The sequence below is a fragment of the Bos indicus x Bos taurus genome, chromosome 25, assembly GCF_003369695.1.
Source record: "Bos indicus x Bos taurus breed Angus x Brahman F1 hybrid chromosome 25, Bos_hybrid_MaternalHap_v2.0, whole genome shotgun sequence".
NCBI lineage: Eukaryota > Metazoa > Chordata > Mammalia > Artiodactyla > Bovidae > Bos > Bos indicus x Bos taurus.
This window is the reverse complement of record NC_040100.1, coordinates 7,690,332-7,709,681: the sequence shown is the minus strand read 5'-3', so window position 1 is coordinate 7,709,681 and position 19,350 is coordinate 7,690,332. Positions and strand designations below refer to the sequence as shown.

General features: G+C 45.8%; 1 protein-coding gene across 5 annotated transcripts in view; it reads right to left on the bottom strand.

Annotated features, from left to right (window-relative positions):
* Window positions 1-19,350, bottom strand: part of CUX1 (cut like homeobox 1) — a 349,600-nt gene that overhangs the window by 129,364 nt on the left and 200,886 nt on the right. For all 5 annotated transcript variants that reach the window (XM_027528189.1, XM_027528191.1, XM_027528190.1 and 2 more), the window contains exons 5-8: window positions 11,809-11,946; window positions 7,923-8,046; window positions 4,183-4,259; window positions 2,419-2,485 (exon numbers count right to left, since the gene is read on the bottom strand). In XM_027528189.1, the coding sequence (XP_027383990.1) occupies window positions 2,419-2,485; window positions 4,183-4,259; window positions 7,923-8,046; window positions 11,809-11,946 (406 nt within the window). The remainder of the gene's footprint in view (window positions 1-2,418; window positions 2,486-4,182; window positions 4,260-7,922; window positions 8,047-11,808; window positions 11,947-19,350) is intronic.

Here is a 19,350-nt window from a genome sequence, read left to right as displayed (position 1 = left end):
AGTTCAAGGGAGAGGTCTGGGGTCAGGAGGACCAGCCTCTGGTGCTCTCCTGGGTGGCCTTGCTGATTCAGGTGACCTGAGATTTAACAATCTTACCGTCAAATGATGCAGCTGGCTACTAAGGAATGGACTCAGGCTGGGTTTCCTGCATCAATGAACAGTAACTTAAGGCAACACTGTGGGCTGAAAATCATCCTGTCATCTCAGGAGGCACCTCTGACCCTTCCCAGGGAGCAGACCACCTGGGAGACTGGAATCATCCTTGAGCATCGCACCCTGGCTCCAAGCACAGCAAGGAAAGGCTAGGGATGGGGAGAAGATGCCCCTTCCTCCCTCCTCCTGTCCCCAGGCCATCCCGGTCACCACCTTCCTTATATTCTACTTATGACCCAACTAGCCGGTTGCCACTAGCTAAACAGATTTCACAATCACGACTCACAGTTTGGAAACCATGGGCTTAGATGGGCTTACTGGTTGGCTGTACAACAGCTGCTGCTTCTTTTTTTTTTTAAAGCCTACAGTACCCAGTATTCTCAGGAGGCCTCCCATCCAAGTACGAACCAGGCCCAGACCCTGCTTAGTTTCTGAGATTAGACAAGATAGGGTGCGTTCAGCGTGGTATGGCTGGAGACAAAAAAGCTTTTTAAGTGCCTAATAAACCAAACTTTGTTGACTGTAGATACACAAGATGTATCTGTGCCTTTTAGAAAGAGGTGTGGTTTAACAAACATAAATTAAAAAACTAAGGAAACAATCCAACATATCAGCCCCCAAAGTCCCTATGAATTTTGTCAGCGAGATGATGTGGATAAGAGTGAATGAATCAAGGAATAAGCATAGCATCTTCAGATTAAACCTTTAGAAAAGAAATGCTATAAACTAAGGTTAGAACTATGTATCAGGTTAAAGTTATTATAATTAAAAAAAAATCAAATTTACTGAGAAAAACAACCTGTGTAGTAGAATAAAGTCTAAGCAGAAATAGTAGAAAAACAAAGATGGCTGGTAGAAAAGGAAACCCAGACACGAACACCTAGGACAGCCAAGGGGACAGCAGTTGGTGTGGTGCCTCGGAGGATATGTTTGCAGGGGTGAGGAACTCTCAGGCTGTGGGCTCAGTGGGGAGGGCATGCCTGTGGCTCATTGACAGTGATGCCCGGGATCAGAAGGGTTAATACCAGAACTGCCAGTTTTCAAAGTGTAATTTTAAGGGTCACGGGACCTTAGAACCAGTCCTTTCTGTACCATCTGAAGTCACATTTCAGCACACTAGGAGAAGAGGGGACAGTGATCTGGAGGGTTCCACCAGGATTTAGACGTGCCAACACGTTGGCCAGAACCACCAAGACTGACTGGGACGTTTTAGTCTCTGTGAGGAAGTTCTCTGCTCATGATCGAAATTGGTTCTGACCACCTGGCCCAGCTGCTGAACAATCCAGGGCAAAGGTCAATCCCCACCCCCCCCCACCCCCCGCCCATGTGCCCTGAGAGCAGTTGGCCCAGCAGCAACCTCTGAGGTGGGACTGAGGGTGCTGAGTACCAGAGCCCCACCTGGAGCTGGAGCAGGGGAGGAGGGTGGCGCTATTCAGAGCCACCCCCCCAAAACCCACCAGCGCCCACTGAGGCCTGGTGTGAGCACAGCAGGAGCTGAGTCTTACTGGAGACACAGCTGTTGGGGATGGAGTGGGGTGGGGTAGGGAGTGGTGGATGGGTGTCTGGGGGAGATGGGAGGAGCCTCCCGGGACAGGAAAAAGTAGTTTAGACACTAGCCTGGCGTTTTCAGGGAACAATCTGTTCTTTTTCTTTCTTGATTTATGTCAGTGTTATTTCTTGCTTGCTGGCTGGCAACAGGGCACCTGCGGTGGATCACTGATTCCCTCCCGACAAGACCTTTATCTGATATACCTGCCCAAAGATGCACACACCCCTACTTTGTGTAAGTGTCTGCACACGGACGCCTAGCACCATGAGGTGGGGTTTGAACAGACAGATCAGTGTGGGAGTGGAGGCTTTGGGCACGGGTAGAAGGTGATGCTGTTGCCACACACCAAGCTCCACAAAACGTCCCAAGTATCACACCTTCTCTGTGCTGATGCTTTCCCAAAATTTCTTAGAAAAGGCACAGTGGTGACCGGGCTTCACAATAATTAAGAAAAAAAGTGTCAGTTGGAAGGGCTGTTCTGAGAGCACCAGACACAGCTTATTGTCACATCTTAGGTTTTAAACTTATGCAAAGAATCATGGGAATGACACTCTGTTCTTTACAGCAGCTCAGACGCCAAGTATCTTCTAAACCCTGTACCACTTTGCAAAGTCAATCAACAGGAGGGTGAAGCAGGGAGACCTTTCATGGATTAGCAGTACTGGGAGCTACCCGACCAAATGCATGCGGACAGAGGGGGATGGGCAAAGACTTACTTGGCAGTAATTTCTTCATCATATTTGGTTTTCAGGTCAAATAATTCTGTTCGAGTTTTTTCCAGGGCTGAAAGGCAGAGGACATAAAATCATGATATAAGATACTAATTATTCCTATTAAATCAGAAAGAAAAAAAAATCATATTCTCATTTCAAAGGAGGCAAAGATTACAAAAGTATCACAGAATGGAAAAGAAAAATCCCCTTCCACTGCTGCTTCACCTCATCCCATGAGCCTCTAATTAGGTAAATTTCCTGCTTTCAAATGAATTTCACTATTTAAAAAATATTTCCATATATAATTGCATATATGTTTAAGTGTATATACATATATATTTTATTTTTACCCACTCCCATAAATTAAAAATATATACACATATGTATATTTTTACCCTCCCCCTTTCCCCCCCCCGACCCCAAATACCGACAGTAAAGAATCTGCCTGCAATGCAGGAGACCAGAGTTTGATCCCTGGGTCAGGAAGATCCCCTGGAGAAGGGAATGGCAATTCACTCCAGTATTCTTTCCTAGAGAATTTCATGGACAGAGGAGCCTGGTGGGAAACAGTCCATGGGGTTGCAAAGAGTAGGACATGACTGAGTGAATAACACACACGCACCCATAAATAGGATGATACAAACATCTTCTGAGATTTACACTTTGCCCTGAGCAGAAGCATAGAAATCTCTCTATGCTGGGGCATGACAATGACAGTAACAATTTAGCTCCTGCACAGGGCTTGCCACATGCCTGGGGCAACAGGATACCTTGAAGGGAAGGTGCTGGGTGAGTAGCTGGGATCCCGTTCCAACTTCAGATAAATACCACCCAGCTGGCCTCCCAAGAGGCAATTACATTCCCATCAATACTGAGTGTGATTCTTTTCTTATACTCTCACCAACACTGGATATTATCAATTAAAAACATTTTTTTTTGACAATCTGACAGGCAAAACAATCTCTCACTGATTTAATTAGCATTTCCCTGCCTATTCAAAATTAACATTTTTTTCATATATGTATTAGCTGTGTGTTTCTTCTGTAAACTGCTTGTTTCCATCCTTAGCTCCTTGTTCTCCTGGACTGTTCATCTATTATTATTGATTTTCGGGTGATCTTTATATTTTGGGGATCTTACATATCGGAATTTGTTGTGATTATTTTCTCCCACTCTTGTCATTTTTTTTTAAACCTGGATTATGATGTCTTCTGTTATTTTTCCACATTTAAATTAAATATATAGTCCTGTTTCTCTTTCAGAACAAAAAGAAAAAAAGGCAAAAAGAAGTTTAAAGAAAAACCTGAGCATAGATTTTTGGGTACTTTTGCAGTTTTAAAGGTCTGCTGTTACTGTTCTCCTTAACTTCACAGGGTAGAAATAATGGTTTTTTTCCTCCATTATTGTTCCAAACGACAAGTCAGCCCTCGACAGTTTGGTGATTTAGACGTGTTTGTTGGAAAAAGAGCAAGAAGAAAGGATGGTTCCTGGCAGTGATGTACATGGAGTTTGCAGCCTCCCACCTTGCCTCGCAGGACTCAGAGTGGGTGACTCACGAAGTCGAGGTGGGAAGGGGGTGGTGTGGGGGAGGGAGGCGAGTGGTGTCTGAGGCACACTGGGGTGTGGGCTGGCTCCCTCCCTCCTCTAGGCTCACCACAGTGGCAGGCGACAGGTGTCAGGGGGACCTGCAGGGACTGGGATGTGGAGTAAACCTGTCCTGGGTCAGTCTGGCCGGCAGTGGCCTGATGGGCAGGCAGAATAGCACACCTGTTTGCAGAGTCTGGACTTTATGTTCGGCTTCTTCTAGCTTTGAGGTGGTGGACATCTGGGTCTCCTGCAGCTTTCTGAAAAGGAAGAGGAGGAAGCCAGATTGGTCATCTTGTTGAGCTGCTCAAATGTCTTGTGGGTTCTGGAACTACGGCCATGAGCTGCATTTAAACGGCTGGCGGCAGGCGTGCGGCTGGGTACCACTAGTAACGCCACGAGCCCTGATGCCCTGACTTTTAACCCCCTGACTCCTACCCGCACGTCACCCCCCAGGGGAAGTGTACTTCCTGTAGGACCTGATGCAAGGCAATTGATGTAGAAGGTTATCCTAAATGCAGCTTATTCTTGAAATGCCAGTTATTTTTAAAAAAGAAATAAAAGAAAAATCATCATCACGCACTCATTGTTTCCTGAAGTTAGCCCGACAAGAATGATGCATTTACATTTTGCTGACACAAGGAAGGAATTTGCTGGAATAAAGGATGTACTGAAGAGATGTGACAGCTGCTCCGTTTCTGTTAGAATGGAATGCGAATGCAGCGCTAATACCTAATGGGGACATTCTGAATGTCTGCAGCCACATTCCATGTATTTATATTTCCCAGGATCTCCAGATGAATTCCCTGGTCAATAAATAGCATTCCTTCCTCCTCATCGGCAGAAAAATCTCTAAAAATAAGTCTATTATTTTTACATCGTTTGAATGTAACACATGCTCTCATGAAGAAGAAACCTGGGAATACGGAAAAGTAGAAATGGCACAGTTAAAAAAAGACACCCAAATTTCCATCATCTGTGGAAAAGCACAGCTTGCATTTGCACCTATTTCAATTATAAAACTAATAAATGCTCTGTGTTGGGGGAAAAAAAACCCACAAATATTATAAGAGATGGAAGGTAAACTGTCCTTTCTCTATCTTGGCTCTATTTGCACTCCTCAGATAGAGTTCTTTTGTAGCTCTTTAGAATTTTTATTTATTTATAGAAATACAATGTAATATGTAATGTACTGTAGCATAATATAAACTCAGATGTGATATATTACAATGTATATAAACAGAAAACCCTTTCTTTTCACACAAAAGGGGTCAGGGCACATGTGTTCTCCTGTAGCTAGCCTTTTCACTTATCTCAGTACTGTAGAAATAGTCTACCCTAGCATATATAGCTCTTTCCCATTCTTATTAAATAACTGACTCCACTCAGCTTCTCTGGGCATTTAGATGACTTATCAAATTTCTTTCTACTAAACAATTCTACAGTGATCATCATAGGTATTGTTGCATAATTCTGACAGTGAATTTGTTGAATAAAATTCAAACAGAGGAACTAATAAAGGGTACATGCAATTGTTTTTGTTGTTTTGATAGATATTCAGAAACTTTCCAACAAAAAGAACCTCACCAATTTAAACTCTTGCCAACAGCATTCGAGTGTTCTGCTGTGCCAACACTGGATAAAATTAAACTTAGTTGTATTGTGGAATACAGCTGAAAATTTCTCTTCGTATGAACTGTCTGTTCCTCTCCTCTGCCCATTTTTTGTAGTGCTGACTTTTTCTTATTAACTTGTAAGAGCTCTTTGTATGTAAGGAAAATTAGCCCTTTCTTTTATGTGGTGCAAATATTTCTTCCCAGTTTTTTGATGGTATAAAAATGTTATTCATCTTTATTTGTTTTTAAAAGTTTGTATGAAATTTTAGGCAGTCATATTTATATAAATTTTCTTTTATGCTTAGAAAGATTTCTCCATTCCAAAATCATTCAAAACAAAGTAAATGCCCATGTTTTCTTCCCATATATATATGATTTAATTACTGACATTTAAACCCTAATCCATTTCAATTTTTTGGTAAAGAATGAGATAAAGATCTAGCTTTATCCTCCACCTCCAGTGGTCAACTATTTGTATCTTTCAATATAATCAATCTTTTAACCTAATTTGAAAAATCAACTTAATAATATTAAATTTCTACAGGAATTTATTGTAACACTTCTATAAAGCATGACTTTGCTCTGTGCAGATGTAACCACATTGTCTATAATTCTGTACTATGCGTTTTTCACTTCATATTATGCTGGGTACATTTCTGGGGTTATTGCAAATTCAACAAAACTCTCTCTTATGTATCCATTTCTTGTTGGCAGGGCATTTCAATGACTTACACGTCCCCTGTCCCCCAGTTTTCAGTAACAGGGTGAGAAATCTCTTTGGGCATAAAGTACTTTCCAAGGAGACATATTTAGCAGCAGTTCCACTTCTGCTGGGTCAAAAGCCGACTCGTCCTTCTGAGCCCTGACTTTGTGGGGCTCTCCCAGCGGTATGGGTGCAGCGTTCCTTGCAGAGCTGGGCTTGACCTGAATGATTGGCTTTGGTGCTTCAGCAAGGACCTTAGGAGGCCAGGGTGCAGCGGTGGTTTGGGCTCCGGCCCCACCTCTGGGTGCCTGGGTGGGAGAGTGGGGGCAGGTCCCTAACCTGAGGCCTGGTCTCTCCACCTGAAAAATGAGACCGTCGGCTTGGCAGCTCTGTGCTGGATACTAGGTGAGACGATGCCCCGAGAAGACCTGGCAGTGAGTGCAGCAGGCATTCTTCCTCTTTTCTAATGAAGCCAGCTTCACGGTGCCCCAGAGAGGGCTTGGTGATGCCTGAGAGCTCCACTGGCCCGCCTCATGGAAGTCCAAGCAGCTGCTTCCCAGTCCACGGGAAACAGCCACAGGACGCCATCATGGGCCTGCCTCTCACTTGTAACCAGACATGTAGTGCCTCTCATTAATGGTCTTATGATTCTCCACGGCAGGCTGAAATTTTTACACTTTGGCTTCACCAGAGTTCTGAGAGCCTGACTTGTGCAATTTGAATTGGTGACTTCAACAGTCCTTATGGTTTTCACAGGAAATCTAACTTTCATTAAGTCGTCACACTAGCTGAAAATCCAATTCGTTATTTGTGGCAAAGTTTTGGGTGAAGCAAGCCAGTGGAAACCTAACACTCACAACCCCTAGATGGTGCATGAACATATTTTACTGATACCAGTGCCAACAAACCAAGATATTGTGTGTGTGAGAGAGAGAGAGACAGAGACAGAGGGAGATGTTAAATACTAATATTCCACTGACGAAGGTAGCAGGAGTCTGGGGTCGCCCAGGGCTTCCTAGAGAGGACAGGCAGCAGAAGACAGTCCTGCCCCTCTCATCTCACTCGGGTACAACCCCCATGTGTCAACCACACAAGCTTTGTGCTCAAGCTCCGCCTCATGCAGCCCCAACAGACACACCCTTGGACCACCAGACACCATTCCCCAATGGGGAGAGACTGGTACACTTCACTCAAGCCCATCTTACAAATTACAGAACAAGGGACACCTATAGTTTTCAAACAAAATTGTGCCTTAGAGCAGGGATCCCCAAGCTCCAGATCTAATGCCTGATGATCTGAGGTAGAGCCGGTTTAATAATAAGAGAAATAAAGTGCACACAGGAAGTGGAATGTGCTTGAATCATCTTGAAACCATCCGATCCCCACCTCCCTAATTCTGTGGAAAACCAATCTTCCACGAAACCAGTCTCTGGTGCCAAAAAGTTTGGAGGCTACTGCCTTAGAGCCCCTAGGATTCTGGTTTCCAACTTGGGCTTATTTCACAGGATTGCTTTAACAACAACAACAACAAAAAAACTTGTGATATAAACAAGTAAAACCTTACATCGGCACATGGGTGCCTGCAGACCCCAAAACGTGCTCACCTCTCCTTTTCTGCAAAATCATTTTGTAACTTTTGTTCCTTTTCGAGAGCTATGGTCTCAGCCTGGTTCTTCAGAGTCTGTTCATATTCTCGGATTTTCTCTTTAAGTGCTTTTATCGTAACCTCTGCAGAAGGAGGGGAAAAAAAAACTCCAGTAAGAGAAGCATGGTTCCACACAGCTATATATACTAGGCTTTCGTAACCTAGGAGGATCGGTGTGTTTTAAACTTTAGCTCTTCAACCCTGACACAAAATCAATGGTTACGAGTCTCTTTGGAGACCTTTTACTCCCTAAATGTTAAATTGACTTTAAACATTTAGGTTGAGGAGGATCAATGGATTTTGCTGGGAAGAAGAACTATGTCTCTCTAATACAACTTAAGAAAAAGAAGGGGGGGAAATCAATGCTAAAATATAATATCATCGTATTGATGAATCTGAAATTAGCCTTCTACTGAGGGAAGATTAACAACGTTTTAGTGTAGGTTTAAGTACTTTCTTACAAAGAAAACAGTTCATAATTGTGTGCACATTTTGGAAGAAGCCTACAGACCTCCCTCCCTGGCTGTGGGCTGCAGCCCCGCTGTTTCACGAGTCATGAGACACATGGTGCACTGTGGGTCTGGGGCACGTCTGCCCGGCTGGAAGGGACCAGTTCCGGAGCCTGGGTGCTGACAGCACCCTCCTCCCTGGCCAGAGTCTGGCAGACCTGGGCTGCGTGTGCAGCGTGGATGACTTAGGGCCCAAGGGAGCCACGTTGGGGGGAGGGCGTGTGCCAGGTGGCAGTGCTGTGAGATGAAGCCCCGTGGTATCTGGTGGCAGGGCCCCCCGGAAGGCCCGGGCTCTGCTCTCCACCAAGTGTGTGTTTATGGGCCCAAAACGGGAACACAAGAGCAGATGCAACGAACAGGGCAGGGTCCTAACCCAGACCCGTTGGTGGCTAGGGCAGCATCGCTCTACCTGCCTTGACATGGACACCTCCACCTCGCTGGGGGCGCTGGCCGGCCCCCAGCCAAGTACTGCAGCCCCAGCTCCAAGGTGAGCAAAGCCCTTGAGGGACTACACTTGCTCAGATGAGGATCCATCACACAGGAGGCAGGACTGAGTGCCTTAATGGTCCCAGTACCCGACACGGTGGGCGCTCAGCAGACTGAGTAGGGTGAGGCCATGAAGGGGCTGCGACAACAGGGCCCCAGGCTCACGTGACAAGGTCGCCTGCCAGGTCTCTGCTCATGTAAGTGCTTGGACCGGTGGCCTTGGTCCCTCTGGGCTGTAACTCACGTTGGCTTCCACTCCCTGAGCTGCATGGACACGCTGGCCCAGGCAGGAGCTTGACAGCTGGGCGTTTATGCCCACGTGACTTATGGAGAAAAGCTAGAAGCTCTTTTGTTAAAATAAGAAACTGGTGCTTTTCTTTAAATGGAACCAGGGGGATCTCCTCAGAGGAGGAGAGAGGGAATTAAGACCAATGACCCTGGCAAGGCATCTGAGAGACGAACAGGGGGCTTCCTGCCCCTTGGGCTGAGTGTTTGAGGCTGGGAAAAAATGTATCACAATGGTTAGTGATACACAAGCAAAGGGGCGCAGGCTGGGTGGGAGTGGAACGCATCCAAAACAGACACGTGACAGGTCACCTCTGGAAACACCTGCATGTTCTCTTTAGTCGACAGTCTACAGGCTGTAAACAGGCGGCATCTCTGCTTTGAACAACGGGTTGGAGACATCTGGGAAGCCCCTGACCCATCTATGCTCCTTCCAGGGGAGTTTGGGGCACTAGCTGGGAGCTCCACTCTGTCTGACAGGGTCTCTTCACCATCCCACCCCGGGGGGATTGCTTGGTAAGCCAGGGTGACTTGTGCTGGAGCCTCTGTCCCTCCTCTGCCACCTGGGCCCGGGGCCAGGACACTGCCCTGGGTGTGTTCCAGCTGTGCCCCTCCGTGTGAGTGGAGCGGGGTTGGGGTGGGGGTGCAGGTTAGGCGGAGGGCAGGGCGAGCAGTGTGGAGGAGCAGAGGACACTCAAGAGCTCTGTTCCCATTGTGAAGTGGTGGCAACCAAGGGAACCCCCGGCCTGGTCTGCCAGCCTCAGAGCCTTTGTTCTTAAGGCATGGGCTCTGTGTTTCTATTTTTTTGGCTGTGCCTCAGGGCTTGTGGGATCTTAGTTCCCCAACCAGGGATTGAACCCATGCCCCCTGCAATGGAAGCGTGGAGTCCTAACCACTGGACTGCCAGGGAAGACCCTTGGGCTCTGCGTTTCATTTGAAAATGCCCATCAGGTGAGACTTTTGGGGGAGGTGATGGCCTCACACTGGGCAACTGGCACCTGGGGTGGGGTGGGTGATGAGGCAGGTGGGGAGGGGGCACACGCCTTTCACCAGAACCAAATCATACTGAAGGAAACCCAGGTGGTGGATCTGTCCAAATAAGATGGCAGGGGTCGCTGGAAGGAAACAACAAGTGCCCCCCTGCTTTGGGTTGGTGCTGCAGAAACATCAGAACCAGAATTTCCGGGTTCCCTTTCCCCTGAGCGTGGGTGATTCTGACCAGAGCCGGGAGGGAGTACTTCTCTCACTGGACACCCCCCCACCTCCTAAGTCCACACCTCGCTCCCCAGCAGGACCGAGCTGTCCCTCCAGTCCACAGCCTCTCCGCTCCCTGTGGGGCCAGAACGAGGGGGCGTCCCCCAGGAAGGGGCCTTCAGGCTTGTTGCCTCACTGTCCAGGCCTGGACCTTCCTGACTCTTCCTGGGTCCTTTCCGTGGACAGTCCCTCCCCGTCAGCCTGGGTCCAAAGGTCTCAGAACCCAAGGATGCTTTTAATTTTTAAATTTTTCTTAAAAAAGCCTTTCTTTCTTTTTAAAAAAAGATTTCTCTTGATGTGGAACATTTTTAAAGTCTTTACTGAATTTGTTACAGTATCATTTCTGTTTTATGTTTGGCCGTGAGGCAGGTGAGATCTTAGCTCTCCTACCAGGGAGCGAATCCACATCTTTTGCATTGGGAGGCGAAGTCTCAACCACTGGGACTGCCAAGGGAAGTCCTCCAAGGATGCTTTTAAAAATTGTCATCACGTAATTCCTTCTGCAGCCCTCAGGGGAAGTCCCTCAAGCAGGTTGCTCTCTTTTCTGTCACCTTCCTCACCCATACCCCAGACAAAACCAAAGAGGCCCATTTCCACTTGGACTTGGCTGAGACCTGCTGCAGCTGACAGATGGGGCGGCGGTTTTTCTCTGAGACAAGGAAGCCTGAACTGGGACACATCTGCATCTTAGGTGTAGGAGAGAGTTCTCTGGTCTTCCTTGGCAGGAAAAGCCGGGCAACCTTTGCCCTCTCTCCTTGTTGACAGCTGGACAACCACACCAAGAGGCTAAGTTTTGTTTTCCTCCTTTAGATTCGCCATGAACAGGTGACCCTGACGAGGCCACGGGGGTTCTTAAGTGTGGGGACGTGGAGCCTTCGTCTAAAGCCTTAATGTATCGGCAGCAATTATTAAACCACTTACTGGATGTGGCCCTTTGATCATAAGCTGGCTGTCTGACAGGTGCCACCCGCAGGCAACACATCCGTCTTTTAAAGGCAGACCCTATCACACGATGATTCAGGAAGAATTTTTAAAGACTCCTGATCAGTCCCATCAGGGAGGCAATAAAATCATATGTGGACATAGTGTGGAGGAAAAGTTTTCCTTCTCAATAGCTAAGTGTTATTATTATCTCTCTGTACTGACTCAGATTCTTGCCCCACCTGGACTCTATGACATAGGTGACAATCAGAGCTAGTCCCAACAGTATGGGTAAATCAATTAAAAAAAAAGAAAGAGAAGAAAAAAAGGAACAGGAGAAAAAAGAAAGAAGAAAAGAAAACATAAGGAACAAATACATCTTCCACCAACCTTGATTTTTTACTTCAGCGAATTCCTTGTTGTATTCTTCGAGAGTTTCCCTAAGTTTTTGGTTCTCTGTCTCAATGTCGTGCAGGCGCTGCACTTTGAGCTGGAGCTGCTGCCCAAGGTCCAGCGCGGGAACGGGATCTGCAAGAGAGGGACACACGGGTCACCCTCCTCTGGACACACTTGAGCCACCCTTGCAGAGGCTCGGAGCAGGTCACCTGGCTCCCAGGCCGTCAGCTTCCCGGGGCCCCGCTGGGTGGACAGGGTTCATCTCTGCAGCCACTAGGGGACGGAGAGGTAGAATCCAGTGCGTGAGAATGGGGTGAGATTGACCATGGACTCCCTGGGATCTGCCCGCTGCCCTGGCCTGGTGTGACACTTGAAGGATTTTTCATTCCCTGATCTGCTAGGAAGAGTGAGAGATATACATGGTGGCTGGTGGGGTGGGCAGGGGCAGTGGGGGAACCTGGAAAAATCTCCCAGCACCCGCTTGGAGAAGGTACCAAAAGCCTCAGGTTTCTAATAATTCTTGTGAAGCTGGAAATGAGAGCTGCTGCCCGGAGAGCGTCTGCTCATCACAGAACACTTTTTATGGACATTTTCTCATTTGAGCCCTAGGACAATCCTGGGAGAAAGATGTGTGACATGTATCTCCTTCTTTTCGCTGAAGTCGGAACTAAAGCTCAGGGAGGCAGGGTGATGCGTCCAGGTTTCCAGTTGGTTAGTGGGCAGAGGGCTTTCCCTGGTGGCTCAGAGGTAAAGAATCTACCTGCCAATGCAGGAGACGTGGGTTTGATCCCTGGGTCGGGAAGATCCTCTGGAGGAGGAAATGGCAACCCATTCCGGAATTCTTGTCTGGGAAATGCCATGGACAGAGGAGCCTGGTGGGTTGTAGTCCACGGGGTTGCAAAGAGTCAGAATGACTTAGCAACAACAGCAACAAGGGGCAGAGAGAACTCGGACCTAGATCTGTGCGATCAGTGATCATCCTTCCAATGAGGAAGGTCCCCTGAGGGGGGCTCTTGTAAGATGGTCATCCTTTAACTGATGAAGCATGCTCAGGAGACAGTCAGGATTTACTAGCTGGTGATCTGAAGACAGGAGAAACCCGAGTTTCTGCTCACGGTGGTTGTGCCTTTTGCGAGAGGCATACCTGGTGACCAAGCCATGGTGACCTGTACTGGGCCACTGAGCCAGCCAGCCAGGAGGCCACCACACTGCGAGTTATAGTACAAACAGTAGGAGAATGGAGATCTAGGCCAGGTATGAGAGGCCCTGCAGACAATTCAACGTGCTATCCACCATCATGTTCCTTACAAAAAAACTGGATTAATTAGGTGAACCACCGACTGAAACCACCCATCCTGGCCCAGGCATGATAGTAACCACTTGACATGAATAATCTTCCAACAGGAGGTCCTGATAAGAAACTAGCAAGCTACCACCAACTGGAAGAATTCAGGAAGGGTCAAAAGGAGAGGGGAGACGCCAGTCCATACGTCCTACCAACCTCCCAGAATCCTCGTCGGAATCCACCTTGGCAGAGCGAAGTGTGCACCACCAGGAAGTATGCTGAGTTGGAATGACTGGCCAGAGACCTGGGAAGGAACCCCTTCACCATAAAACCTGAGACTGTGAGCCGTGTGGCAGAGCAGTTCTCCTGGGCCCCTACCCTGACGCTCTCCTCCTGGGTGTCCCTTCCCAGGGAAGTCTCTTGCTTTGTCAGCATGTGTGTCTCCTAGGAAAATTCATTTCCGAGTGTTAGACAAGAGCCCACTCTCAGGCCCTGGAAGGGGTTCCGGTTCCTGTAACGGATTTGGACCTAAAACCGGACACTGTGGTCATGGAAATTTACGGTACTAGTGAGGTCTTTGCCATTACCATTAATTTAGCACAAAAATGGAGAGATATTAAATGTTCTTCTGGCATCAACTGGGTCTTTATTTTTATTTCTGCTGCACTTATAATCCACCTGCTGGGCCCCAGTGGGGGCACTTCCTCTAGGACTCTCGGGCCCTGTCAGAGCAGAAGCATACCCGAGTCTGCTGGGCTTAGAAGAGATTACGGAAGATATTTCTGGTATGGACGCCAGCATCACTTGTGAGACGGCTGCAAAGATTTAGTCTCTGGGTGAGGAATGCTAAACACCGAGCCCTGTGGATCAACAAGGGTATATATTCAAGCGCTCACTTAATTTTCAAATACCAGTGCCGTTAATTTTTCAGACCACCCCTGGTTCCTGGAAGGGAGGGCTCAGCCTACCACGCCTCAGTTGGCACAGCCACCAGGAGCCAGGAGCGCTCTGAGATGCCAGTGTCTTCGTGGGGTTTACAAAACTCAGGCCCCAGGGCTCGTTCAGTACAGCGTCCAACACTGTCCATCACATGAAACCCCAGTGGCTGGGCACTGATTCTGTGCGTATATACAGCTTATGACTACATCACTGCTTTCTCATTTGTGGCCTCTCATGATTATTTTTATCAGCATTAAAATATTTATATTAAATTAGATCTCAAAAGCTATTTCAGGGATACGGTTCCTTGTAAGTAGGAGTGGTAATAATACTATAGAATGAACATCCTCAGAACATTTCAGGTGCAGTTTTTTTATTTTTAAATTTCAGTATCTTCCCTGGACACCTTCCCACGCCCTTCTCCTCTCCCACCATGGTCTCATGCCAGGCAAATGGCCTGAAGGAGATAAAGCAGCATGCCCTTGGCTCCTTCCACGTACGATGACAACTTGAACTTGAAACAGAGATCAGGGAAGAACTGAGGAGGAGAACCACTGTGCTTCTATAAAATTCTATGAACATCAACTCCTGTAGGTTTCCTGGCACAACTGCCAGTCCAAATTATATTTTTAAAGAGCTAAGCTAGTACACTGCCCTCCATCCCCAAAATTTCTGTTGACAACTCTTCCAGTCCCTTCCTTTTAAGAGGCCAGGACCCACTGTATCTGCTTCGAATAAAAAAATAGCTTCCCTCCTTTGATTCAGCAAGGAATTCAGTGACATATAAAAATAGCATGCACATTGTCAAGTGAAGGGTAACTAGGACCTTTAGACACATTTTCAAAGCATTATATTGTAAATGAAAATTCTAGCACGCTCATAATTATTCATTATGGCATGTATATTTAATTTAACACGATTAAAGGTTAACGCCTAAGTAGCAAAACTGGTCAAAGAATAAAGAATGAACTGGATTCAAACATCTCTATGCATTAAACTTCAAACTTTACTACAGTACAGTTGAATGACTCAACGCCTACAGCATTTGAATATTGTTTTGGATTATGTAAAAGGCATTGCTAAAGTACCTCTTAGGCTTAATTTTTATTACTTGTATTAAAGGAACAGCTAATTACCACATGACAATATAATGACTCTAGCATGTTTGGGCTAGAGACCAAAACAATGAATTTCGGCATGCCAAACCCCAGCCTGCATGTTAATCTAGGGGAAATCATAGCTTTTTGTCTCGTTAATGATTTCCAATGCCATTTAAACCCCACACAAGTATTGTTAGGTCTTATTCTGAACGTCACAAGCCGCCCGTCTCAGCAGCTCCATTAGGGAACTGTCTGGGGGAGGTGAGAGCACACACCCATCCGTGGAACAGGAACACACGAAATCCCTGCCACCTCCCAGTCAACGTGCTTTACTGCCGCTGCCATGCTCCCGACGTGACAAACTTGCCAAGTGTTCTACAGCCGTCTCATAGTTCATTCCTGAAACGCTCTTTGAGGCATGTTATAGCTCATTATGCAACACAGGACTCAAAGAATGTAATTATAACAAACAACAACAAGACCATCGCCTGCATGTGTTCAGCACCTTCGCCTACGTACATGGGACATTATCTCGTTAATTCTAGCTGTCACAGCCAGAGGTCAGTGGGGAGGGGGCCCTGCAGCATGTCAGGCACCGGCGTCTGACCCAGGGAACACGGGGAGGAGAGAAGTCGGCCAGGCAAACAGGTATGCAAAAGTCTAATTAAGATTTCTGCTTCCTGGACCAGCAGCCGACTAAATTATACTGTCTCTTCAAGTACTAATATAACAAGTCTGTCCTAAGCATCTGTCTGCTCTGGGTAAGACACTGGGATGGACGTCCAGGCGAATCAGGCAGGCCCAACCTATCAGAGATAAACCATGTTCACAAACAACAAATGTAAAAGCAAGAAGGGCCAAATGGAAGACCATTTCCAGATGGAGAAACCAGGAAAAGGAGACCTTTTTTTTTTAAGAGCCAGAGTTTAGACCCATGGAGACTTTGGGGCAGTAAATTCACATGGAAGGAACAGCATGGAGCTAGAAGCAGGGGAGGGCCAGGAGCAGCCACAGAAACAGTTCAGTCCAACTGCTGGCACCCATGTACACACTTTATGACATCAGGACTGTGCCAGGTGCTGGGGGGACATGACGGTGAACAAGACAAGATGCTTGTTCTCAAAGACGTGACATTCTACTGAAGTGAGGGAGACAGACAGACAGCAAAACCAAACAAAACAGGGTGCTTTCAATTCTGCCAAGCGTGAGGATGAGAGGAGACAGTGCGTGGAGAATGGCAAATGGGTCCTGGAGACAGATGGACAGGGAGGGACTCTGAGGGGGTCACCCTGGGGTTGAGATCTGGATGTTGAACAGGAGAGAATGTGAAGACTCTTAGTAGAGGGAATGGCCATGCAGGGGTCCAGGGGTGAGCGTGAGGAGGCACATATAAGGCCTAGAGAGAAGCTGGTGAGGTATGATGAAAGGAAGGGGAAGTGGCAAAGAACAAGCTGCCAGAGGGGGAGCCCTGAGTGCAAAGATTTAAAGAAAGATATGAACAAAAAAGAGAGGGAGAGAGACAATATGAAGAAGGATCAAACTGAATTTCAGAGCTGAAATTACTGTGTCGGAGACGCCCTGCTGCACGGCAGGCAGTGTGTCAGTCCCATAAAAATAGTGTCTAAAGTGAGCTAAGGGACTGAGTTTGGATTCAATTCCATTGTGACGGACATAGCCGTCAGAGAATAGGACTCTTGCAAGATGAGCCACTGCGGCATGAGGGAAACTGCAGTGCCACGAAAGGGTTTGTTGGTTTCCTAGCTGCAAAGTATTTAAGAGTTTTAAGCTTAAAGATGAGTTATACAATTTTCTTTTAAAAAGCTAAGTGTTCTAAATGAGCTGCCCTGTTCTGTGATGGCAGATGGCTATCAGTAATATGCTGCCTGGCAGACATTTAAAAAAATATAAACACATAATCTATGCCTTCGAAGTAAATGTGATGTTTTAATACTTAGTGGGGGGAAAAAAACTGCTTCTTGAATGAAACTCATCTACAGTGACAGCATTCTAAAAGTGGATATTTGGAAATGTTCCCATCGTCACATAAACTTATGGGCAAAGACAACATTGTCTACAAAAAAAAATCTCAGTGCCTCATATCAAACAAGAGGGAGTAGGGAGAAATGGTTTAGAGTGTGGGCCATACTACATGCTATTGAATCCCATTTCTGCCACTTACTGGATGTGCAACCTTAGAGAAGCTACTTAATGTCTCCATATTGTACTCTCTTCATCTATAAATTGGGCATAATAATTGTGCCAATATCATTAAATTGTTGTAAGGATTAATTACCATAATATGTGTATACACTGCCAGGCTTGGAGTTAACACTCAACAGATGTTACCTATTATCAATTAACTCAAACCTGAAGAAATATTTGTCAAAAGGAGTTTCAAACCCATTTGTTGATAATATAAAAAATACAATATCTTCCGACTAGTTAGCAAGAAAAATTGAATACCAAGGTAAATAAAAATTTACTAGCTGAACTTCAACTAATATTTTCTCATAACTGGTATGCAGCTTTCAAAGGTAGAAATCATGTTTTTGTAAAGATTGCTAATAATGTACTGCTTTGGTTTGGTGCTATGTATCTTTGTGATTATCTTTTCCAGCCATTTATGGCAGCCATTGAAACCAACAACAAAATGAACAGAACTTGGGAGATTTCCACTGCTGGCTCTGACAGATTAACTGGCACCAGACCTGACCTCTGGCCATAAACTGGAATACTAGGCAATCTAAATGAAACCACCATTTACAGATGTTGAACAACCAGCAGAGCAGGACGGTGATCCCTGAGAGAGGGAAACAAGTAAGGTGAGCCCTATGATCACCCTGACTTTCTGCCAGGAAATACTTCCTGGACTGCAGCACAGGCAAGGGGGAAACCCAAGCAGAGCATAATGGTCTTTTGGATTGAGAAGATAGACTTCAGAAGACCAGTAGGCTGAAGCACCTGGAATTTACAGGGCAGAGCACTGGAAAGGAAGGAGATATGCAGAGCAAGAGAGAAATCTGCAGAGGAGTAATCTAAAACCTGTTGATAAAAGATAAGGTACATACGTACACATCAGGTGAAGCTCCACAAGGCTCGGCAAAGAACTGCAAGGGAGGTCTAAGTCAACAAATCCTAGAGTGTGCAGAGTGTTAGGAGGCTTTTGAGTTACGACTGGCCTTAGAATAGAGGCTTGTTGAACAGCCAGGACATTCAGTGGAAGACAGCAAAGGGCCACACCAGAGTGGAGGGCTAAGCTAATCCTAAAGTAAAGGCTAGTTTGGACCTGTCCCCAAAGGCATAAAGCATGTCTCTGAATAATTGAGTTGATCTGCAAGTAATTTAACTGCCGGCCCCAAATATTTCAACACTCTTAAGAAAGACAACAAAATCCAGTTAATAATTAAAATGTCCAACATCCAATCAAAAATTACTAGACATGCAAAGAAGGGAAAAAAATCAGTTAATAAAAACAGAACCAGAAATTATAAGAGACAATGGAAGTAGCTGACAAAGACTTAAACAATTATTATAAGCATGCTCAAGGATGAAAGAAAAACATGAACAGAACAAGGAGAGAAATAGAAGCTATGAAGAACCAGATGGAATTCTAGAACTTAAAATACAATATCTGAAATGAAAAAAAAAAAAAATTCCCTATAATGGCTTAAGCACATTAGACACTGCAAAATAAAAAAGATCACAGAACTAATCCAAAGATATAGTCACAGAAACTATCTAAATAGAAGCACAGAGAAGAGACTGGAAAAAAAAAGTTACTAAAACCTCAGCAACTTGTGAAACAATAACAATCTGACATACATGTCCCCAAAAGGGGTGAGGGATGTATTTGAAAGAAGTGGCAAAATTTCCAAAGAAAGCTATAAACCCCCAATCCAAGAAACTCAACAAGGTCCAGGCAGAATAAATGCAAAGAACACCAATAAGCAGTCAAATTACTGAAGAGAAGAATAAAAGGAAAGTCTTAAAACCAGATAAAAGAAGACTCCTGGGAAGACTCAGTAGTGTTGTCAGTTTCCCTGAAATTGATCTATAGATACAGTGGAATCCAGATCAAAATCCTGGCAGGCTTGTTTGTACAAATTGACAAGTCAAGTCTAAAATTTACATAGAAACTCAATGAACCAAAACAATTTTGAAAAAAACAGACCAAAGGTAAGGACTTATATATCATCTGATTTCAAAATTGAC